This window comes from Elephantulus edwardii, unplaced genomic scaffold (assembly GCF_000299155.1).
Source record: "Elephantulus edwardii isolate Elephantulus edwardi_28Jun2011 unplaced genomic scaffold, EleEdw1.0 scaffold00063, whole genome shotgun sequence".
In the NCBI taxonomy this organism is placed as follows: domain Eukaryota; kingdom Metazoa; phylum Chordata; class Mammalia; order Macroscelidea; family Macroscelididae; genus Elephantulus; species Elephantulus edwardii.
The window spans coordinates 7,528,171-7,548,361 of NW_006399813.1; the positions used below are offsets into that span (position 1 = coordinate 7,528,171).

The following is a 20,191-nucleotide window of genomic DNA, read 5'->3' on the forward strand; positions in this document are numbered from 1 at the left end:
CCCCCCCCCCCCCCATTTTAGTCAGAATGTTGAAATTATTTGGCTAGTTTATATATATTACTTAAGAGTCCACCCAGCTCTTTCACATAATATTCCTTGCAATATTATTACTAAGAACAGTAACATGGCTGATGACAAAAACTTCAATTATTTAATGTAACAAATATAAGAGGTAGAGATTGGGGTTTCCCCCCTTTAAAAAATAACCCAAAAAATTTAAAAAAAAAACCTAAAAACGAAAAAACCCAAACATTTGCAGAACACATTGTTTTTACTGGTTAGAAGTGATATTGCACTCATTTAATGAACATTTCCAGAGTATACACAGGCCTCAATGTTAAGTCTTTTGGCAGTTTCGTGGCTGTTCTTGATATTCAAGTCTTTTTGTAAAATATTACCTTACCCATCACACTAAATATATGAGCCTGCAGGGTTGAAAACTAGCTGTCTGCAATGAATTGGTGGACTGAGAGGAAGGTAGTGTCTAGCGTCATATGCAGGTGTCAAGTAGGGCACCAGGAAGCCCTAGTAGCACTTTTAAAACATGACTGGACCTTGATATGCTTTGTGTGTTTTTATGTCAAATATGTTGTTGTTGCTGGTGGTGGTGTGTGTGACTCCTAGAGACCCTAAGTACAACAGCTCTGAACCTTGTTCTATCTTGTCCCAACCTCACTGTCTCTGACTTGCCCACCCCCATTATCCCAGTCACTGAGTCAATCTATCTCATCAAGTGTCTTCCTCTCTTGCACTGTCCCTCCACCCTCCCAAGCATGACATCCCTGTCCAAGGACTGGTCCCTCCTTGCAACATGTTCAAAGTACGTCAGATGAAGCTTCAGAATCCTTGCCTTCAAGGAGCAGCCAGGTTTGTCTTCAAGGAGCAGCCGGGTTTCACCCTCTCAAGGGAGAAACTGTTCTCTAAACAGTCCAGGGTATATTCAACACTCTTATCCAGCACCACAGCTTAAAGGCATAAAATATAAGGATAAAAATGAGGAGAATGAATATCAATTATCAACAAGGCCATAGGAGATCATTTTAACACTCCCCTTTAATTGTCAAACTAAAAAAATATATTAGCACTGTTATGTTCAAGAAAGCCTATAGGACTCCTTTCCTGGATCTGTATATGTTTTTGAGTCTAGTATTGAATAGCATAGGTGTCTGGTTTTGTCAGAGTCAACTCTGTTGTTGAAAACATTCTTTCCCCGCTTTGTAAAGTTTCACACTAATAAAGGGTCAAGAGAAAGTGTTCAGGAAAGAACATCATGAAAGGATGCAAAAACTTCACTGGTGATCCATGAAAAAGGCCAAGTTTCACATGGGTCCCAAGTTGGTGCAAATGGACTACTCTCTCCTACTAAACAAAAAGTTCAAAATCACCCATAAGTCGCATGGAGGAAAAGCTTAGTGAAAAGGATTTACAGAAATGTCTGTTTCTGTAGAGACCAAGCCAAGCAAACCTTGTGGAACAACAATTCTTTAACTAAGTAGGTTGCCCTGAATTGGAACAAAGCCTGTCACCACTTTGTTTTTGTTTTGTGCTTTATTTTGCTTTTCTTAATTTCACAGGTTTGTCCTAGAGAGGGTGAGACCAGGCTGCTCCTTGGAGGCAAGAAATCTGAAGCTTCGTCTGTCATACTTTGGACATGTTGCAAGGAGGGACCAGTCCTTGGAGAGAGACGTCATGCTTGGGAGGGTGGAGGGACAGTGCAGGAGAGGAAGACCCTCTATGAGATGAATTGATTCAGTGTTTGGGGTGATGGGGTAGATGTGTCAGAGGCAATAAGCTTGGCACAGGATAGAGCAGGGTTCAGAGCTGTAATACACAGGGCCGTTATGAGTTGCAGGTGACTTGATGGCACATAACAACAACAATTTCACTCACTCAAAACTAAAGTCACTGCCTTCAAGCTGTTTCCAATTCAGTTACTCTCCCTCAGGTGTGTTTATGGTGAAGGGAGGAGACTGGTCACCTTCCTCCCAAATTGCTGATCGTGGATTCGAACAGTTGGTGCATATTTTTGGGTAGCAGTGTAAGACTCAACAAATCATGCCACCAGATCTCTCAAGAGTTGAGTAAAATATAAAAGGAAACAAGATAATCTAGGTGAGACTTCTACTAACCATGCCCTGATATATTCATATATTATTAAGGGAAATAAATTCTTGGGGTTATTCACCAAGAAGATGAATGTTGGCTTTTTCATCAATGTCCTTCAGTGCGTTTCTGCTGGATCATTGCTCTGACTAAAAAACAAAATCCACAGCCACTGAGTGGATTCTCAGTCACAGTGACCCTACAGGAGAGAATCAATGTGCTCTATGGCGTGTTTAAAGTTATGATCTTTACAGAGGCAGACTGTAAAGATCTCTTTCCCATGAAATAGTTGACAAGTTCAAACTGTTGACCTTTGACCTAGGAGCAGAGTGAGTAACCACTGCACCACCAACGCTCCTTAACTCTGATCCAAACCCCAAGTCCAACACTCCAAACCAAACCCACACCAGCGAGTGGATTCCAATTCATGACAGACCTCCACCAGATTTCAGAAGGCTACTTACTTTTGCAAAAGGAGACTACCTTAGCTTTCCCATGAATTTTAACTACCAACTTTACGGTTAGTAGCTGACACAAAATGCACTCTGACCCAATACCACACTGATCAGTGCTACTGAAACCTCTGTGTGCTGCACAAATACCTGGAGACGGCCATAGAATCCTGAAGGCTAGTTCCATCTCCAGAGATTATGATTTCATAGTGGGGGCCAGTGTGAGCATTTAGACTTTTTGTAATTTATTTTTTAATATTTTTGTTGTAATTTTAGCATAATAAAAATTTTTATTTCCATTCATTCATTGTTGCACATTTTCCTCCTGATATCATCCCCTGTTTTATTTAAAAAAATTCACTTATTGTTTGAATAGAAACTTTGATTTCCATTATTAATTTATTATTTTCCCTCCCTACCCTACACCCAGTTCACTTTAAAAAATAAACCAAGCAAAATTCAATCATTGTGGCATAATTTCCTCCCTCCCCTCAACCCAGTTCACTTTGTTATGCACCTCTTAAATGCTCCTTATATGATTCTAAAGAGCATCCAGCCCTACAAAGCATTGTCCCTATTTTAAGGTCTTAAAAAAAGTCTTTTTTGCTTTAAAACAATTATACTCCTAGTGCTCATTTTTGTTTTGTCATTTTTCTGACACGTTCTCACATACATCTGCAGATACTCTGGTGGTGGATTCCGCTTTGCAGTCAGATTAAAATAGTCCCAGTGGACGTTATTGACTGCCACCATGGGTATAAGGATAGTGAAGATCAGGAGACAGAATCAGGCAAAGGTTTGACCTGCTGAAGCAGCTTACGAATCAGTGACACCTAATAACAATGTTGAACAAATTATTTAAGAAGCTACAATCGAAGAAGAATGTGGCATCAAGATTGGAGGAAGACATATCAATAACCTGTGTAATGCAGATGACACAACCTTGCTTGTCATCTGCATTATATGAGATGGACTTGAAGGACTTGAAGTTCTTCCTGAGAAATTAAAAACTACAGCCTTCACAATGGATTGCATCTCAACATCAAGAGAAGAATAATTCTCACTGCAGGACCAATAGAAAACATCATGATAGATTGAAATAGTCAAAGATTTAATCTTAATTGGTTCCACAACCAACACCCTTGGTACCAGCATTCAGGAGACCAGGAGATGTATTGCATTGGTAAAGTGTACAGTCAGGAAACTTTTCCAATTACTGAGGAGCAATGATGTCAGTTTGAGGGCTAAGGTGTGCCTGAGTCAGGTCATGTTCTTTTTATTACTTGGTATGCATCTGAGAGCTGAACAATGAGAAAGGAAGATGCAAGATGAATTGATGCATTTGAATTACGGTGTTGGAAAAGAGTACTGGATATCTCATGGACTGCCAAAAACCCAAACAGTTATGTCTTGGAGAAGATACAGACAGAGTGCTCCCTGGAGGAAAACATGATAAAGTTTCATCTCATATAGTTTGGACATGTTGCCAAGAGAGGCTATTCCTTGGAGAGGGACATCATTCTTGCAAAGATGGTGGAATAGAGAAAGAGGAAGTTCTTCAACAAGATGGATTGACACAGTAGCTGCAATAAGGGGCTTGAGTGTGTCAGAGATTGGCACACGACAGGACAGGGTTCATAGGGTCCCTATGACTCACACTTGACTTGACAGCTCCTAACAACATAACTAACAAACAAACCCTGGGCAATGAAAGGATTTCCACCCAAACATGGAATGAGTCTTGTTTGTGGTGATGTCAATGGAATTGGTGTCACCCAGGGCAGTAACAGTGTCACCCTCCCTGCTTCCTTCTACTCCACCACATCCCCAAGGATTTCCTTCAAGACCAGACTAAACAGAAAAGAAGCCTTAGGAATACTTTTTTTTACGAATGTTTCATTCTAATAAATCATCCCCATTTATCACTGAGTGTAAAGCGAATAGCAGTAACACAAACAACAAGCAAAACTAAAGTTACATCTTTAAGTTACAATAGCAGATAAAGACAAAACATGTGATTCCAAGCTCAGTTGTAATTCAAACTTATTGCTGCTGAGTTGGCGCCAACTCATAGCTGATCCTCCAGGAGCTCTCAGAATATGTAAATTATACAGTAGGATGTTTTCCCATCTCTCTCTCACAGAGCATCTAGTGGATTCAAACCATCCACATTCGAGTTGTCAGTGACACTCCCTAACCACGAGGCCACCAAAGCTCTCTTGATTGTAATTGTTTTTATGTGCTGTCAAGTTATCTGTAACTAGCAACCCTATGTCCAACAAATCTGATCTCTTCCCTCTCCTGAGCCAGTCTCACTGACTCTGACACATCTACCTCCATTGCTCCAGTTACTATATCAATCCCCCTTATCCAGGGTCTTCCTCTCAGGAACTGTCCCTCCAGCCTTCTAAGCATGATGTCCTTCTCCAAGGACCAATCACTTCTGGCCAAGTGCCCAATGTATGTGAGATGAAGTTTCAAAATCCTAGCCTCCAAGGAGAAATTTGTTTCACCTTCTCCAGGACAGACCTATTTGTTTTCTTGGTGGTTTATGATATGTTCAAGACTCTTCTCCAACACCACAACTCAAAGGCATCAACTCTTCCTCTGTTATCCTTATTCTTTGTCCAGCTCTCTGATGCATAGCAAGTAATTGTGAAGACCATGGCCTAGATCAGGTGCACCTTAGTCTCTAGACTGATATCATTGCCTCTCAGTATTCTGGAAAGGTCCCTGACAGCAGATTTTCCCAGTGCAATTTGTCTGTTGATTTCCTGACTGCCTGTGAAAATAAAATTCTAGACAAGCCATAAGAGAGAAAGAGCTTCAAAGGGAATAAAGTGCTCTTCATAATGAGTTGGTAGTAATTAGGTATGCAAAAGTCAGTATGATAGGCATAGAGGAGACAATATTAACTTCCCAAGGAGGGAGAGTCTCTACCAACAGCACAAATGCCCTACCACCATACTCCACACTATGCTCACAATTCTATCATGCACTGTTCTTCTTAGGAATGTTACTTCTCTGCTGAGTTTGATAATCCATTGCAATGGCCACATAGAACTCACAGACAATATTCACATTGATGGAGTTTATCAAGGAAGGAACAGATTGCCACTAGAGTCAGGAACATTCAGTACTTAATCCTTCAATCAGAATTCCCTCTACTTAGCTGTGTTTGTAGGCCAGCTCTCTCACCCTTGGTCTTGTGGTCCTGGCCTCAGTGTCCTGCTCAGGCAAATGTCACAAGCTCCATTAGCTCTACCAATTAGGTGTCACCCCCTACACTGTCAGTAAGCGCCAGTCTGATGGCACGTGGCTTTAACACCGTAGATCAGCAGCTAGTTCCCGCCAGCAAAGGCCTCCAGGTGCTCACTAAGCCAGCAAGTATTCTTTCTCATTTTCTTGCTCATTCCAGGATCCAGGATTCCACAGCACCATCTGACACTATTCTATGGTTCTTCACCACCTCTGCTACCACTATCACTGCTATCTCCACTATTGTCACCGGGATGCTGTGCTACCCATCTTGTGCTGTCTCTGTATCTGATTTGAGCCAGAATCTTATGTGCAGAGGACTATCTGGATCTCTTTCTTGATTGTAGCAGTATTTCTTGTTTTCTGCCTCTGGACCAGCTCTGTTTAAGTTTGGGAAGATGGTAAAACAGCCCAGTCCACATATCTTACTTACATGATCCCATTCAAAAGTACAATTTACTTTCTTTACATTTCTAGCAAGCTTTCTAACAGCCTTTGTGGACCACAGATAAACACCTCACACTGGCAGTCCTAATTAGCTATCAGGTGAGAGTAACTAAGACAATGGACTAGAAAAGCCACATCAAGTGATCCCATGCAACAGGATGGTAACGCCAACTCTGATCAGAGTGTATTGTTGTTGTTAGTGCCATTGAGCCACCTACAACCCATAGTAGTCGGGTGTTTGAGCCATGCTTATCATCTCTGATACACTTGAGCCCATTGTTACAGTCACCGTGTCCGTTGTCCTATTGTTGAAGGTTTTCCTCTTACACTGACCCTCCACTGTTTCCAACATAATGTCTTCCTGACAACATGCCCAAATTATATGAGATAAAGTGTTACTTTATGCAGAACAGATTATCTAGGAGACTGGACTCTATGAGGAGAAATGTGGGGTCAAGACTGGTGGACGATTTATCAACAATCTGCGTTATGCGGATGACACAACCCTGCTGGCTGAAACTGAGGAGGACCTGAAGCACCTGCTGCAGAGTGTCAAGGACTGCAGCCTACAATATGGATTGAGGCTCAATGTCAAGAAGACAAAGATTCTCACCACTGGACCAATCGGCAGCATCAGCATGGATGGTGAAGAGATTGAGATTGTACACAGCTTTAGTTTGCTTGGCTCCATAGTCAACAGTCTTGGCACCAGCAGCCAGGAAATTAAAAGGCGCATTGCCATGGGAAAGTCTGCTGTTAGGGACCTCTCCAAAGTACTGAAGAGAAATGGTGTTTCTCTGGAGACTAAGTGTGTCTGATACAGACCATGGTCTTTGCAATCACTTGTTATGCATCAGAGAGTTGGACAATGACCAAGGAGGATAGAAGGAGAATTGATGCCTTTGAGCTGTGGTGCTGGAGAAGAGCACTGAGAGTACCATGGACTGCTAGGAAAACAAACAGATTCGTCCTGGAAAGGGTTAAACCGGCTGGCTCCTTGGAGGCAAGGATTCTGAGGCTCCGTCTAACATACTTTGGACATGTTCTAAGGAGAGACCAGTCCTTGGAGAAGGACATCATGGTTGGCAGGGTGGAGGGACAGAGCAGGAAGGGACGGCCCTCTGTCAGGTGGATTGATGCAGTGAATGGCGTAATAGGGATGGGTGTGTCGGAGACAGTGAGATTGGCACAGGACAGAGCAGAGGACTTGAAGGCACATAGCAAAAATAACAACAAAGTGTCACTACCCTTGTCTCTAAGGAGCAGCCTATTTACACTTCCTCGAAGACAGGCCTTCACCACCAACAAAATAGAAAGACATATTTTTCTATTTCTTCTGTTATCATTATTGATCCATTGCCCAACTTTCAGATCCATAATAAGTGAAAAGGCCATGGCTTGGATCAGATACACTTTAGTCTTTAAACTGACATCCTTGATCTTTAAGCTCTTTGGAGAAGTGCCTAACAGCAAATTGTCCCAATGCAATGCTTCTTTTGATATCTTGGTGGCAGTTATCCTGGATATCAATTGTGGATCCAAGAAGGATGAAATAATTGACAATTTAAGTCTTTTATCCATCTATCACAATGCGACCTACTGTCTATTGGTAAGAATTTTTGTCTTCCCTTGTGATATAATCTTCACTGAAGGCTGTAATCTTTGATCTTCTGCAGCAAGTTCTTCAAGTCTCCTTTACTTTTGCAAACATGATTGTGTCATCTGCATAATGCAAGTTGTTGATGAGTCTACTTTCAATCTTAATGGCACATTGTTCTTCATTAAATCCAGCTTCTGGAATTATTTATTCTGCAGAGCAATTGAAGAAGTATGGAGAAAAGATACAACCTTGACACAACATTGATCAAAGTCTATTGAAGGTTGAGAAAGTAAATGGTCATCGAGCTTTAGCCTTGTAAACATATGTAAACTAGGTATATGTAAACTGGGCTTACTTTAAAAATGTTTTGTGTTTTCCCCCCCTGTTATCTCCATTAATTATCCAACTTTCACATACATGTTGTTATTGTTGGTTGCTATGTGCTGTCAAGGCCCCAGCTACTCATACTGACCCTATGCACAATAGCACTGAACCCTGTTGGATTCTGAGCCAATCTCACTGTCTCTGACACACTGTCCCTATTTCCCTAGTCATTGTGTCAACCCATTTCATCCAGGTTCTTCCTCTCCTGTGTTGTCCTTCCACCTTCCCAAGTATGATGTCCTCCTCCAAGGATTCGTCCCTCTTGGCCAAATGCTCAAAATACGTGAGATGGAGCTTCAAGATCATTGCCTCCAGAGAGCGCCTTGGTTTCACCCTCACCAAGATAGATCTGTTTGTTCTCTTTGCAGTCCGTGGTACCATAGGAAGTAATTTAAAAGACCTTGGCTTGCATCAAGTATACACCTTCGTCATCCTTAAACTGACATCTTTGTTTTTCAGCACTTTAGAGAGGTCCTTGACTGTAGATTTGCCCCAACACATTTCCCTCGATTTTTGTTTTTGAAAGTCTCACACTGATTACTTTTTCTGAGGAGCATCTGCAGGAAGTCCTTTTTCCTTATCCTTGTGTTGACCCGTGACATAGTGAAGGTTCAAGTTCACGAGTGGACACTATTCTTCTTGAGGGAACTGCCTGGGCTCTTCAATAAGATAAAAAGCTCAGTGTTTGGAGGTTTGAAACTACTTACTGGAAGCTTGGAAGAAAAGCCTATTTGGCAATCTACTTCAAAAAGGTAGCCATTGAGAATCTTCTAAAGGACCCTTCTACTTTGATAAGCATGAGGTTTCCAAGCAGCAAAACTGATTTCCATGACAACTGGGTGGAGTTTTTGTTTGGTTTGTTGTGTAGTTTGTTTACCCCCCCCCCCCCATTTCCTTCTTCCACTGCATATGCACCAGGCTGATCATTCACTTATACAGTGCTCAAGCACCCTAAAGTCAATTGAAGTTAATTCAGATTCCAGTAAACCCAAGTCTGTCCCACTGGGACCACTCACCTCTTCTCTGTTCCCCAGGTGTTAATATTTATTTAGAAGATATTTACATTTGTAGCTGGGCCAGCTTGTCGCAGCCCCACCCTAGCAGCGCAGGACTGTGGACTGGAAGTCACAGTGTCCAGTCGCAGCGTCCAGAGCCTGCCTGCTCTTCCCCTCCCGCAGAGAACCCTACTTCTCAAGTCTTGGGCCCCAACCAGGCCAAAGCAACTGGGAAAGCCTCCGCCCTGGTCCTGCCCCACACTTGTTTGAGCAACAGTCTGCTTTGCCCCACCCAGTTAGTGACTGAAACTCAGCCCCGCCCACGGCCAGAGTTAACTCTGGCTCAGCGGCTTACCAAGGCTTGTTTCAGCCCACTTGTTGCTGCAGATGCCTCCGAGTGCTGGACTGCGTCCCTGTTGCCACACGCAATGAGCCCCAAGTGGCAGAGCGCCCCTGCAGTGCTGCACCTCTGTGGGGGGCTGCTCCTGCTGCTGCTCCTGTTGAACACGCCGCCCGTGCGCAGTGAGTTGGGGACTCTGAACCAGCCTCCTTGGCTCACCCTTAGACAGGGAGGGACGGGTTGGTTAAGTCTCCCTGGCCGGTTCTGGGCACTTGGGGATATGAAGTTTTTGGGCATCAGCTATAGTTGCTTTCTTAGGAGAGCCTGAGTGGTGCCGTGATGAAAGCATTCCGCTGCTAACCAAAAGCTTGACGGTTTAAACCTATACCATCAGTCCCTTCATTTAGAACCCACTCACCAAGGGGAGCTTTGGCTGCTTAGTGGCAAGAAGCTACACTGTAACCCCCAAAGTTCATGGTTTGAATCCACCGGCTGGATCCGACCAGCTACTCTGGTGCTGGAGTTTGGGGTTTTGTTTTTTTGTTTGTTTGTTTGTTTGTTTGTTTTTTAAATTATTCCCCACAATCCTCTACCTTTAAGGCTCAGGGTTTCTGATAGCTTGGTCCCTGGGGTCCAGGGAGCGGATCTCCTGGAGACTGGACTGGACCAGGTCTGCAAACATAGTTTTAGGAGAGACACTTGACGGATTGGGGAAGCACATGTGAGAGTCGAAAGGGAGGGTGCCAAAAGAATTCTTCTCAAATCCCAAAGGAGCTCTCCTTTTTAACATTGAGGGGCCAAATAGTTGATTAAACTCAGAGCAACACTTGGTACCCGGTCATGCGTGTTGTTTCTGCTACTTGTCTTTTCCCAAGGGGCTGCTGTCTTTCTGAGACTCTAGCAACATATCTAAGCTGACAGTAGGTAAATCCTGTCCTCTCTCTCACCTTTTCCCCTTTTTTAATAATGGAAGGGAAGGGACTTTTAGCCCTTAATTAGAGTCTTGAATAAGTTGACAAGACACGAGGTCTATCAAGCTGGTGGTGTGTACCTTTCAGCCCTGGGTAGACGTGCTCTGTGTGCATCAAAATCCATAGCAACGTCCTTCATTCATTTGGGAAGAGAATGTTGGTGTGAAGTGAGAAGTGCTATTTCGTTCAGTTCAATTTTTACTCCTCTAGGTGACTGCAGCCCACCCCCAGATATGCCTAATGCGACACCAGTTTTGAAAGGTGTTACAACTTTTCCTGTTGACAAGACGGTGTATTACTCATGCAATCAAGGGTACCTCAGAATTCCAGGAACAACACACACCATTCAATGTCTCCGTGACAATACATGGCTAAAAATAGATCCAAACTTCTGTGGTCGTAAGTCCTTTATTTCTCTTTAAAGGTATGGGAATAGGTGTAGCTTGTCAGGTTTATTTTTATACCTCTTCAGAGTGACTGGTAATTGATAGTTTCGAGCATTATTAAGCCCCAGGGTGCCCTTGTTGGCATTTCACACTCCATTTAATTAAAGGCATTACTTCCCTGGGTAGCTCCTGCTTCTTAAGAGCTTTTTCCCTAACAGTGTACCTCTTGAACAGGCTAATAGAGAAAGTAAACAATAGATATTGTTTAGGGAGTAAATTATATATGAATACATGTGACAGTTACTTTGAGACACATGATCTGTTTTCTGAAATTTCATTTTGCAATGTAGAACTTACCAAACACAATTCTTTAGTGGCAATTTAAAAAAGCTGTCTATATTTATTTTTAAAAAACTTATTAATGTTTTTATCTGTTTGCTTACAAAGTGCATATACATTGTTTCTCAGTATTCGTCATTCATATTATGTCTCGTACAATAATTACCATGCATTATGTTTTATGAAATTAATCACCATTTGACCTATGACCCTATCTTTATATACAGATCCTTCCTATTTCCTTTCCACCTTTTTTTCATCCACCAACTGTACAAATCTATGGTTTGGCCCATACCCATCCTAATCCTCGGTCCCACTCCTTTCCCACTTGGTTTCCCATTCATTTCTTACCAGTTACTTCTATTTTCACAATAATGGTCTTATGGAGTATTTCTCCTTATGAGACTGAGTTTGTTCCCTCAGCATAATGCTCTCCAGTCTCTCCTAAATTATGTGCTATTTTGTGAAATCATTGCTCCCAAGTGCTGCATAGTGTTCCATTGTGTGAATGGACCACACTTTCTCAATCCACTCAGTTGTGGATGTACATTTGAGCTGTTTCCACATTCTTGTGATGGTGAATAATGCTGCTACGAACAATGATGTACCAATCTCCGTTTGTGTCTCACTTCCAGTTTCTTTGGGGTATATTCCTAGTAGTGGAATAGCTGGGTCATATAGAGAAAAACCTATTATTTTCTGCACAGCTCTCTGGTGTTGTTGTTAGGTGCTGTCAAACCTGCTTCCACTCATAGCTACCCAGTATACAACTCAGTGACACACTCCTTGATCTTGTGCCTTCCTCACACTCACTTCTGTCTTTGAATTCACGGTTGCAGCTACTTGTATCAATTCATATTGTTGAGGGTCTTCTTCTCTTTTCCTGCCCCTTTGCTTGAATAAGCTTGACTTGTCTTTCTCCAGGGACTGGCTGACCCCACAGATAATGTGCCCAACATTCTCAATTCCATGTCGAATTCTGGCTGCACTCCACCTAAAGAGATTGTTTCGTTCTTTTGGCACTCCGTATGCCTCTGGAAACGAAGGCTTCAGGCCTTTTGTTCATAGGGTTGCTCAACTTGAGTCGTGCTCAACTTGACAGAAATCAACAACAAAGATATTAGCACTGATACATATAAATAAAGATGCAGACTTGATACCTGCCTCTGAATAGCATGAAATCAATTCAGGCACAGTATTTCTTTAAAAGATGTGAAATAATCTTTAATATTTTCTTGGCCTTAAAAAACACACACAACAAAACCGATGATAGAAGGCAGTAGGCTGAAGTATGTAAGTCTTTAAATGTGTATCAAGTTTTGTAGTTAAACTTATATTACTTCATTTAATCCTCCAAAGACCCAAGGAGTTAATCAAGAACTTCTATGTCACTATTTTAAGTAGAGGAGATAGACTTTAAGAAGTTTCTTTTTTAATAACTTCCTTAGTAGAAGCAGCTCCTTTATAGGGAGTTCAGGGTTCACAACTTGGGTGTTTTGATTACAAATCCAGGTCCCTTGTCATCATACCATCAAACCATGCCTTTCTAAATTCACCTTTGGTCAGTTTTTTTGAGCTTATGAACACTTTTAAGGACACTATTCAACCTAAAGGAACTTTCATAGTGTATGTAGTAGGTGAAGGGCTGGGATGCTAACTAAAAGTTAGCCGTTCAAACCCACCTACAGTGCTGCCAGAGAAAGGTGAAGCCATCTCCTCCTTCTGAGATTCACGGCCGTGGAGACGGGATGGATGGAGGATGGAGAGGTTGCCGTGAGTCGGGATAGATGCCACGGCAATGAATTTTATTGATCTTTACTTGATTTTTGTCCACGTTAAGTTGTGGTGGGGATTAAATGAGTTTAATGTATTTAATAAAAAATGATTTATTATTTCAGTTCTTTTTGTCATGCAGGATATTTGCGTTTGGGTCTAGAAATATTTCTTATCTCTCCAAGGTACTGTACTTTGCTTTTTGTTGTTAGGTGCCGTCAAGTTGAGTACAAACCATATTGACCCTATAAACAACAGATCTGACCCCTGTTCTATCCTGGGCCGTCCTCACAATCTCTGACACACTTGAGCCCATGGCTGCAGTCAGTGTATCCTTCCACCTGGTTGAAGGTCTTCCTCTCTTTCACCATCCCTCTACCTGTCCCAGCAGGATGTCCTGTCCTCTCTATTCAATAGCCTCTCCCAGCAATATGCCCAGAGTATATGAGAGGAAGCTTTATCCTCTTTGCCACCAAAGAGACACTCTGGCTGTACCTTCTCCAAAACCTGTCTGTTCTTTTGGTAGTCTGTGGGATACTCAGGATTTAGTGTAGTTTTCTTGCCCAGTCATTTCAAAAAAGAAACAACATTGCTATTGAGGAGATTCACACTCCTGGTGACATGCCCTCCCCAAGGAGTTTCTCAGGCTCAAATATGTGCAGAAGGAGACCTCCCCAATTCTTTTCCTGTGGAGTGGCTGCTAGACTCAAACCACCAGCATTTCAGTTAGCAGACCACTACACAGCACCCTTACCACCCAGAGCTCCTTATGTCAGGCAGTATACCCAGATAATTCCTTCATTTAGTGGACCTGTGTTATCTGATCCGGGAGCTTTGTTGGCCCAGTTGGTAAAGTGCTGCCCTGCTAACCCAAAGGCAGGCAGTTTGAATCCACCAGCGGCTCCTTGGGAAAAGGAAAGGCAGTCTCCTCCTGCGACACTTAAAGAATCTGAAGAGCTGCTGCAGGGCCAGCTATGAATTAGTTTTGACTCAAAGGCACATAAAACCAACAACTTATTATCTGAGAAATCGATATTGTGACATTTATATCCCCAATCGACTTCGTGGACGTTTAGTGAGTAACCAATGGAAGTATGGGTGTCTCATACACTGAAGATGCCATAGCAATAATATGCCCTCACAAATGTCAAATATGAACAAAATAGAGCAGAAGCTGATTTAAGGATCAGGTAAAACAATTAACTGTAGATTGTATAATATGGTAATATTTTTTGTTGTTCCTTTTCTTACCAATTTTTAGGGAGCTGTCCGTCTATACGCAAACTCGTGTATGCAACCCTCAAAAAGATTTACATCCCTCTGAGTTACTACCCAGTAGGTACAGTCGTGGGTTTTGACTGCGCCCCAGGTTACGAACGGATCCCTTCTAAGTCCGCGGAAGTAACTTGCCTTGCTAATTATACATGGTCCAACCCTGATGTATTTTGTAAAAGTGAGTATGGTTTTAAAGTGTATATGCAATGATTAATGATGCTGTTTGGGAGGAAATGGTGTCCCTCTCATTGTCCACACTGGGACTTAAAATGTGAGTGTATTATGTTGTATATAATTCTTTTCTAATTTTTAACTTTTTAAAATTGGTTTTCATATAATAATCCCTTTATATTTCATTTATATACTTGTGTTTATAGTCTTTCATTTCCATTGTGTTTCATACCATCATTCACATACATTCTATTTTACCTTTTTTTTTAAATTGGTTTGCTTACAAAGTTTATTTACATTGTGTTTCACATTGTAGAGTGATTCTTCAAGGAACCATTGTTGTTGTTTTCATGTACCTTTGAGTTAGGCACAACCATCGCTGACCCTTCAGTGGGTTTTTAGAGGGAACAAATCGCCCGGGGGAAGATTGCCCATCTTTTTCCTGCAGCACCAGGTGAATTCATACTGTGTGCCTTCAGGTTGGCAGCACAGTTCCTTAACACTAGGCCACCAGAGCTCTCTAAAAGAACCATGAGAGTTCTTCTTTTAAGTTAGATAGATTCAAATATTTGTGTGATAGGAATATCCATTCACCACCCCCAGATCTCACATTTAATCAGCTTACGGTTACTAGTGGCACAGTGGTTAAGTACTCAGCTGCTAACTTCAAAGGCAGTGGTTCAAAGCCACCAGCCACCCTGTTGGAGAAATATGTGGGAAACGGCTACCAAAAAGTTCATATAGAGTTCTATTCTGCCCTATAGGTCAATTTGAGGCGAAATTGACTCAACAAGAACATATTTATTTATTTTTTAACAACATATTTATTTAAAATGGAATACATATTCATATATATTCCAAAATTATTCCTTTTTTAAAATAACCCTGAATATATATATCTAATTTTCTGCATGCCTAGGAATAGTGTCTATGTGGACAGTAAATGCATTATATAGAAGTAAAGACATCTAAGTATTAGAAAATATCAATGGTGCCCATAATCACTCTGTGTATATGTGTCTAATAATTTGAAGAAAAATAAATATGTTAATTTTTTAAATTTATTTTAATGAACATTTATAGAACTTTTGATTTCCATTCATTCATTGTTGCATTTTTTCCCCTGCCGTCTCCTATCCCCCAGTTCGCTCTTCTCATTGAAAAGTAAAAGAAAATTTCTTTCATTGGTATACAATCCCCCCGCCCTGAGTCCACTCCTGTATGCAACCTTCATTCTGGACTCTTGTCATAACCGTAATACCCAATCATATATCACTTTTAAACTGTTCTTTCCCTCATCTGTTTCAACCCAGTACATGTAATTTATCCAGGTGTGGTTTTTTTTTCAGTCTTATCCCAACCCTAAGGTAAGTCCCCCCCATTCTACAACAGTGGCACTATGCAGTATTTGTCTTTTTGTGACTGAGATATTTCACTCAGCATAATGTCCTCCAGGGTCACCCATTTTGAATAATACTACATGAGTTCCTTGTTTTTCAATGCAGCGTAGTATTCCATTGCATGACTATACCACAGTTTCTCTATCCATTTGTTTGTTGATAGGCACTTAGGTCATTTCAAACTCCTTGCTATCATGAACAAAGCCACAATAAACATGGGTGTGCGTATATCTACTTGGGTGGTTGTTATGGTCTCTTTGGGGTACATTCCAAGTAGTGGAATTGCTGGGTCAAATGGTATCTCTATTTGCAACTTTTTGAGCAAGCCCCATACCGCCTTCCACAGTGGTTGCACCATTTTACACTCCCACCAACAGTGAATAAGGGTTCCAGTTTCTCCACAACCTCGCCAGTATTTGTTGCTTGATGTTCTGTTAAATTTTGGTATTCTTACTGGGGTAAGATGATATTTTATAGTTGTTTTGATTTGCATCTCTCTTTGAGCTAAAGATTTTGAACATTTCTTCATGTGCCTGTTGGCCATCTGAATATCTTCTTTGGTGAAGTGTCTGTTCATATCCTGTGCCTATTTTTCAATTGGATTATTCACCTTTATCTTGTTGTGATAAATTCTAGATATAAGTCCCTTAACTGACATCACCTTACCAAATACTTTTCCCCAGTCTGTGGCTTCCCTTTTTACCCTTTTGGAGAAGTTTTTGGGTGTACATAGGGATTTGATTCTTAGAAGGTACCATTCATCTCTTTTATCTTCTCCTGGTTTTAGATTTTTCAAGATACTTGGAAGATTGTTTATGTTGTGGGTTTGGACTTCTAGGGTTCTTCCAGGCTTTTATTGAATGAAGTTTATAGTCCTTGGTTTTAGTCCTAGGTCCAAGATCCACATTGAATTGGTTTTTATATATGGAGTGAGGTGTGGATCTTGCTTGAGTATGCTACAGATAGTTTTCCAATTTTGCCAACACCATTTGCTAAAACGGCCATCTTTCCCCCACTTAACTGCTTTCATCTCCTTGTCAAATATCAGTTGACCATAGGTAGATGGACTGATTTCTGGTTTCTCAATTCTATTCCATTGATCTACGTGTCTGTCATTGTACCAGTCCCACGCTGTCTTGACCACCATGGCACTGCAGTAGGATTTGAAACAGGGAGTGAGATGCCTCCTACCTTTTTTCTATTTTTAAGGAGTGCTTTGCTTCTTTCCATTCCAAATGAAAATGGAGATTCCCTTTTCTATCTCATTGAAGAATGGGATTGGTATATGTATTGGGATTGCATTGAACATGTAAATTGCCTCTGGTAGTATTGTCATTTTCACAATATTGAGTCTTCCTATCTATGAGCAAGGGATATTCTTCCACTTCTTCGGTATTTTTTTTGTTTCGTGTAGTAATGTTTTGTAATTTTCTTTGAATAGATCCTTTGTGTTTCTGCTTAGATTTACCCCCAAATATTTAATCTTGCCTTTCGCTATTGTGAAGGGTATTATTTTTTTTTAGCTCCAGCTCTGTATTCTCTTTGTCACTGTAGAGAAATCCAACTGATTTTTGCATGTTGATCTTGTATCCTGCTACTTTACTGAATTGGTGAACTATATCCAATAGTTTTCTTGCTGAGTCTTTAGGATTTTCTAAGTATACTATCATATCATCTGCATAGTTTTACCTCCTCTTTGTCAATTTAGATACCTCTTATTTCCTTCTCTTGTCTTACTACTATCACTAAGACTTCCAATATAATATTGAATAAGAGAGGTGAGAGTTGGCATCCTTGCCTAGTTCCTGTTCTTAAAGGGAATGCCTTTAACCTCTCTCCATTGAGAAAAATGTTGGCTGTTGGGTTTTCATAAATACTATTTACTATGTTGAAGAAACTCCCCTCTAATCCTATTTTGTTGAGTGTTTTAATCAGGAAAGGGTGTTGGATGAAAAATAAATATGTTTATATTCTTATCTAGAAAAACCATGTGCTCATCCTGGAGAATTAAAAAATGGCTATATCAATATAACAGATGGCCTATTACTTGCTTCACGCATTGTCTTCTCATGCAACCTGGGGTAAGTTGTAGCATGTAACTTTTCATTTAACAAAGAAAAAAAGAATTAGAATTTAACACATAGCCAGTGTTTACAATTTGGTAGAGATTAAAGTTACCCTTCTCCTCAAAGATCCTTCAACATGAACTGATCACAATTAAGTCTAGTCATGGGGGTGGGGTGGGAAAGATTTCTTTTACCACCAAATAAAAATTTAAGTGTGAGTAATTAGCAAAAGACAAAAATTTAAAAGAGAGTTGTTGATAATACTTGGAGAAATTAGAACCTTTAAGAGTTAAAAAAGGAATCGGTCTTTAAATTTGCCAAATAGTGAATTGTAAAATAGGGAGCTCTGGTGGTCTGTTGGTTAGGAAATTGTCCTGCCAACCTAAAGTCAGGCAGTTCAAATTATCAACTGCTTCAAGGGAGATAAATGCATAGTCTCCTCCTGTATAATTTACCTGCTCTGAAAGCTCACTGGAAGGTCAAGTATGAATCAGTTTTTACTGGAAGGCAATGAACTTGAATTCTAAAATGTCTTGAGTTTAAAAACATTTATTTATTCCTAGCGTGAACATATCATTTTTACCTGAGGTACCTTTTGACTTTCCGAGTCATAAAAAAACTCAGTTGTTAAATATCATCAGAGTCTCAGACAGACACTGCTGAAAATTTTGCTCATTTTTCTCATTTGTCTTCTGAGCTATGCTATTTTAATTTGTGTGTAGTTTTTTTTCAAGATGAAGGTATCTGTATCTAGTATCTTCTGTACTGTACACACAGATGTCTCAGCCATTAATACATAATCAGGAGGATGACCCTTGGATATAATTATTCATCGAGGCTGTCTTAATTTTTCAGAACTCAGAAAACTACAAGCATTTGCATTATATCAGTGGGCTTTAAAAAGACTTCTATTTTATAACATGTGCTCATTGCAAATAAAAATGTCTTCTATGTTGTATCCATTTTTTTGGGTTTTTTATCCTAAGGATACTACCTTTTAAAATGTAATCTTTATTTTCCTTTAAATGCCTGCATGAGCATTTATTAATTCTTGAGTGTCTCCTTTACAGGTGTAGTAGGGAACACGGGTGGTGTAGTCCATAAGGAGTTAGTGACCCAGAGCCCACTCCCCTCTGGTGGTTCAAACCCACCACAGTTCTTCAGGAGAAAGATGGGCAATCTCCTCCCACGTGATCAGTCTTGGAAAGCCAAATGAGGGTCAGCTGTGAGTAGATTCTGACTCACCAAGCATGAGTATTTTTAGTGAGTTTTACTGGTATATTCAATATTTTGTGTAGGTATTCTGGAGATTGTGAGGAAATATAAGTATGTGGGAATGGAACATTTCTTCGCTTTTTCTCCCTCTATTGCTTTAGGTACAAATTAATTGGTGCAACTTTTGCTCAGTGTGTAGAAATTGAAAAAAACATGACATGGCATAGACCACTACCGACATGTAAAGGTAAGACTAAAAAAAACCAAAAAACTCTCAGGTTTTGAAGCTAAATAATGAATGATAAATTACTTGGTGTTCCTTTGGAATTATCCCCAGTATATCGTATTTGTAGTTCCCTAACCTTTAAGCAGGGAGCATTGGTGGCTTCATGGTAAGGAGTTGTGCTGCCAACCCAAAGGCATTCGGTTTGAATCCACCAGCTCCTCCACAGGAGGAAGACGGACAGTCTCCTCTGGTGTGGTCTATAGCCTTTGTAAACCTACTAGAAGGTCAGCTATTGAGTCTGCTCTGATTTGACGATATAGAACAGCAAAAACACCACTTTTCAACAGAACTGTTTTGGTGATTTAAAGGCCGTATTTACTGTATGTCCCATACCCGCGATAATAAATCACCAAGCATTTATGAGCTTCAGTATCCTTAATTCCTAAACAACAGGACTCTGGGAACTCAATGAACTTAGAGAATCAATGACAGTTATAGAAAGGCTTCAGGTCTTTTGTTCATAGAGTTGCTATGAGTCGTGTTCAACTAAATGGCAATCAACAACACCAACAACAACACCCTTAATCATAAAATAAGAATTAAAAACAACTCACATTTTGTATTGTACTGTACCAAGGAAGAAGAGATAGAAGATTTTTACCAACTTTTACAATAGGAGATTGATCGAACATGCAGCCAAGATGCATTGATAATAATGGGTGACTGGAATGCAAAAGTCGGGAACAAAGAGGAAGATTCAGTAGTTGGAAAACATGGACTTGGTGACAGA

At 40.6% G+C, this 20,191-nt stretch overlaps 1 protein-coding gene across 1 annotated transcript in view; it reads left to right on the forward strand.

Annotated features, from left to right (window-relative positions):
* Positions 1–20,191, forward strand: part of CD55 (CD55 molecule, decay accelerating factor for complement (Cromer blood group)) — a 219,443-nt gene that overhangs the window by 171,406 nt on the left and 27,846 nt on the right. Inside the window, exons 3-6 of the mRNA XM_006888002.1 lie at positions 9,279–9,761; positions 10,761–10,949; positions 14,310–14,501; positions 17,876–17,975. Coding sequence (XP_006888064.1) covers positions 9,279–9,761; positions 10,761–10,949; positions 14,310–14,501; positions 17,876–17,975 — 964 coding nt within the window. The remainder of the gene's footprint in view (positions 1–9,278; positions 9,762–10,760; positions 10,950–14,309; positions 14,502–17,875; positions 17,976–20,191) is intronic.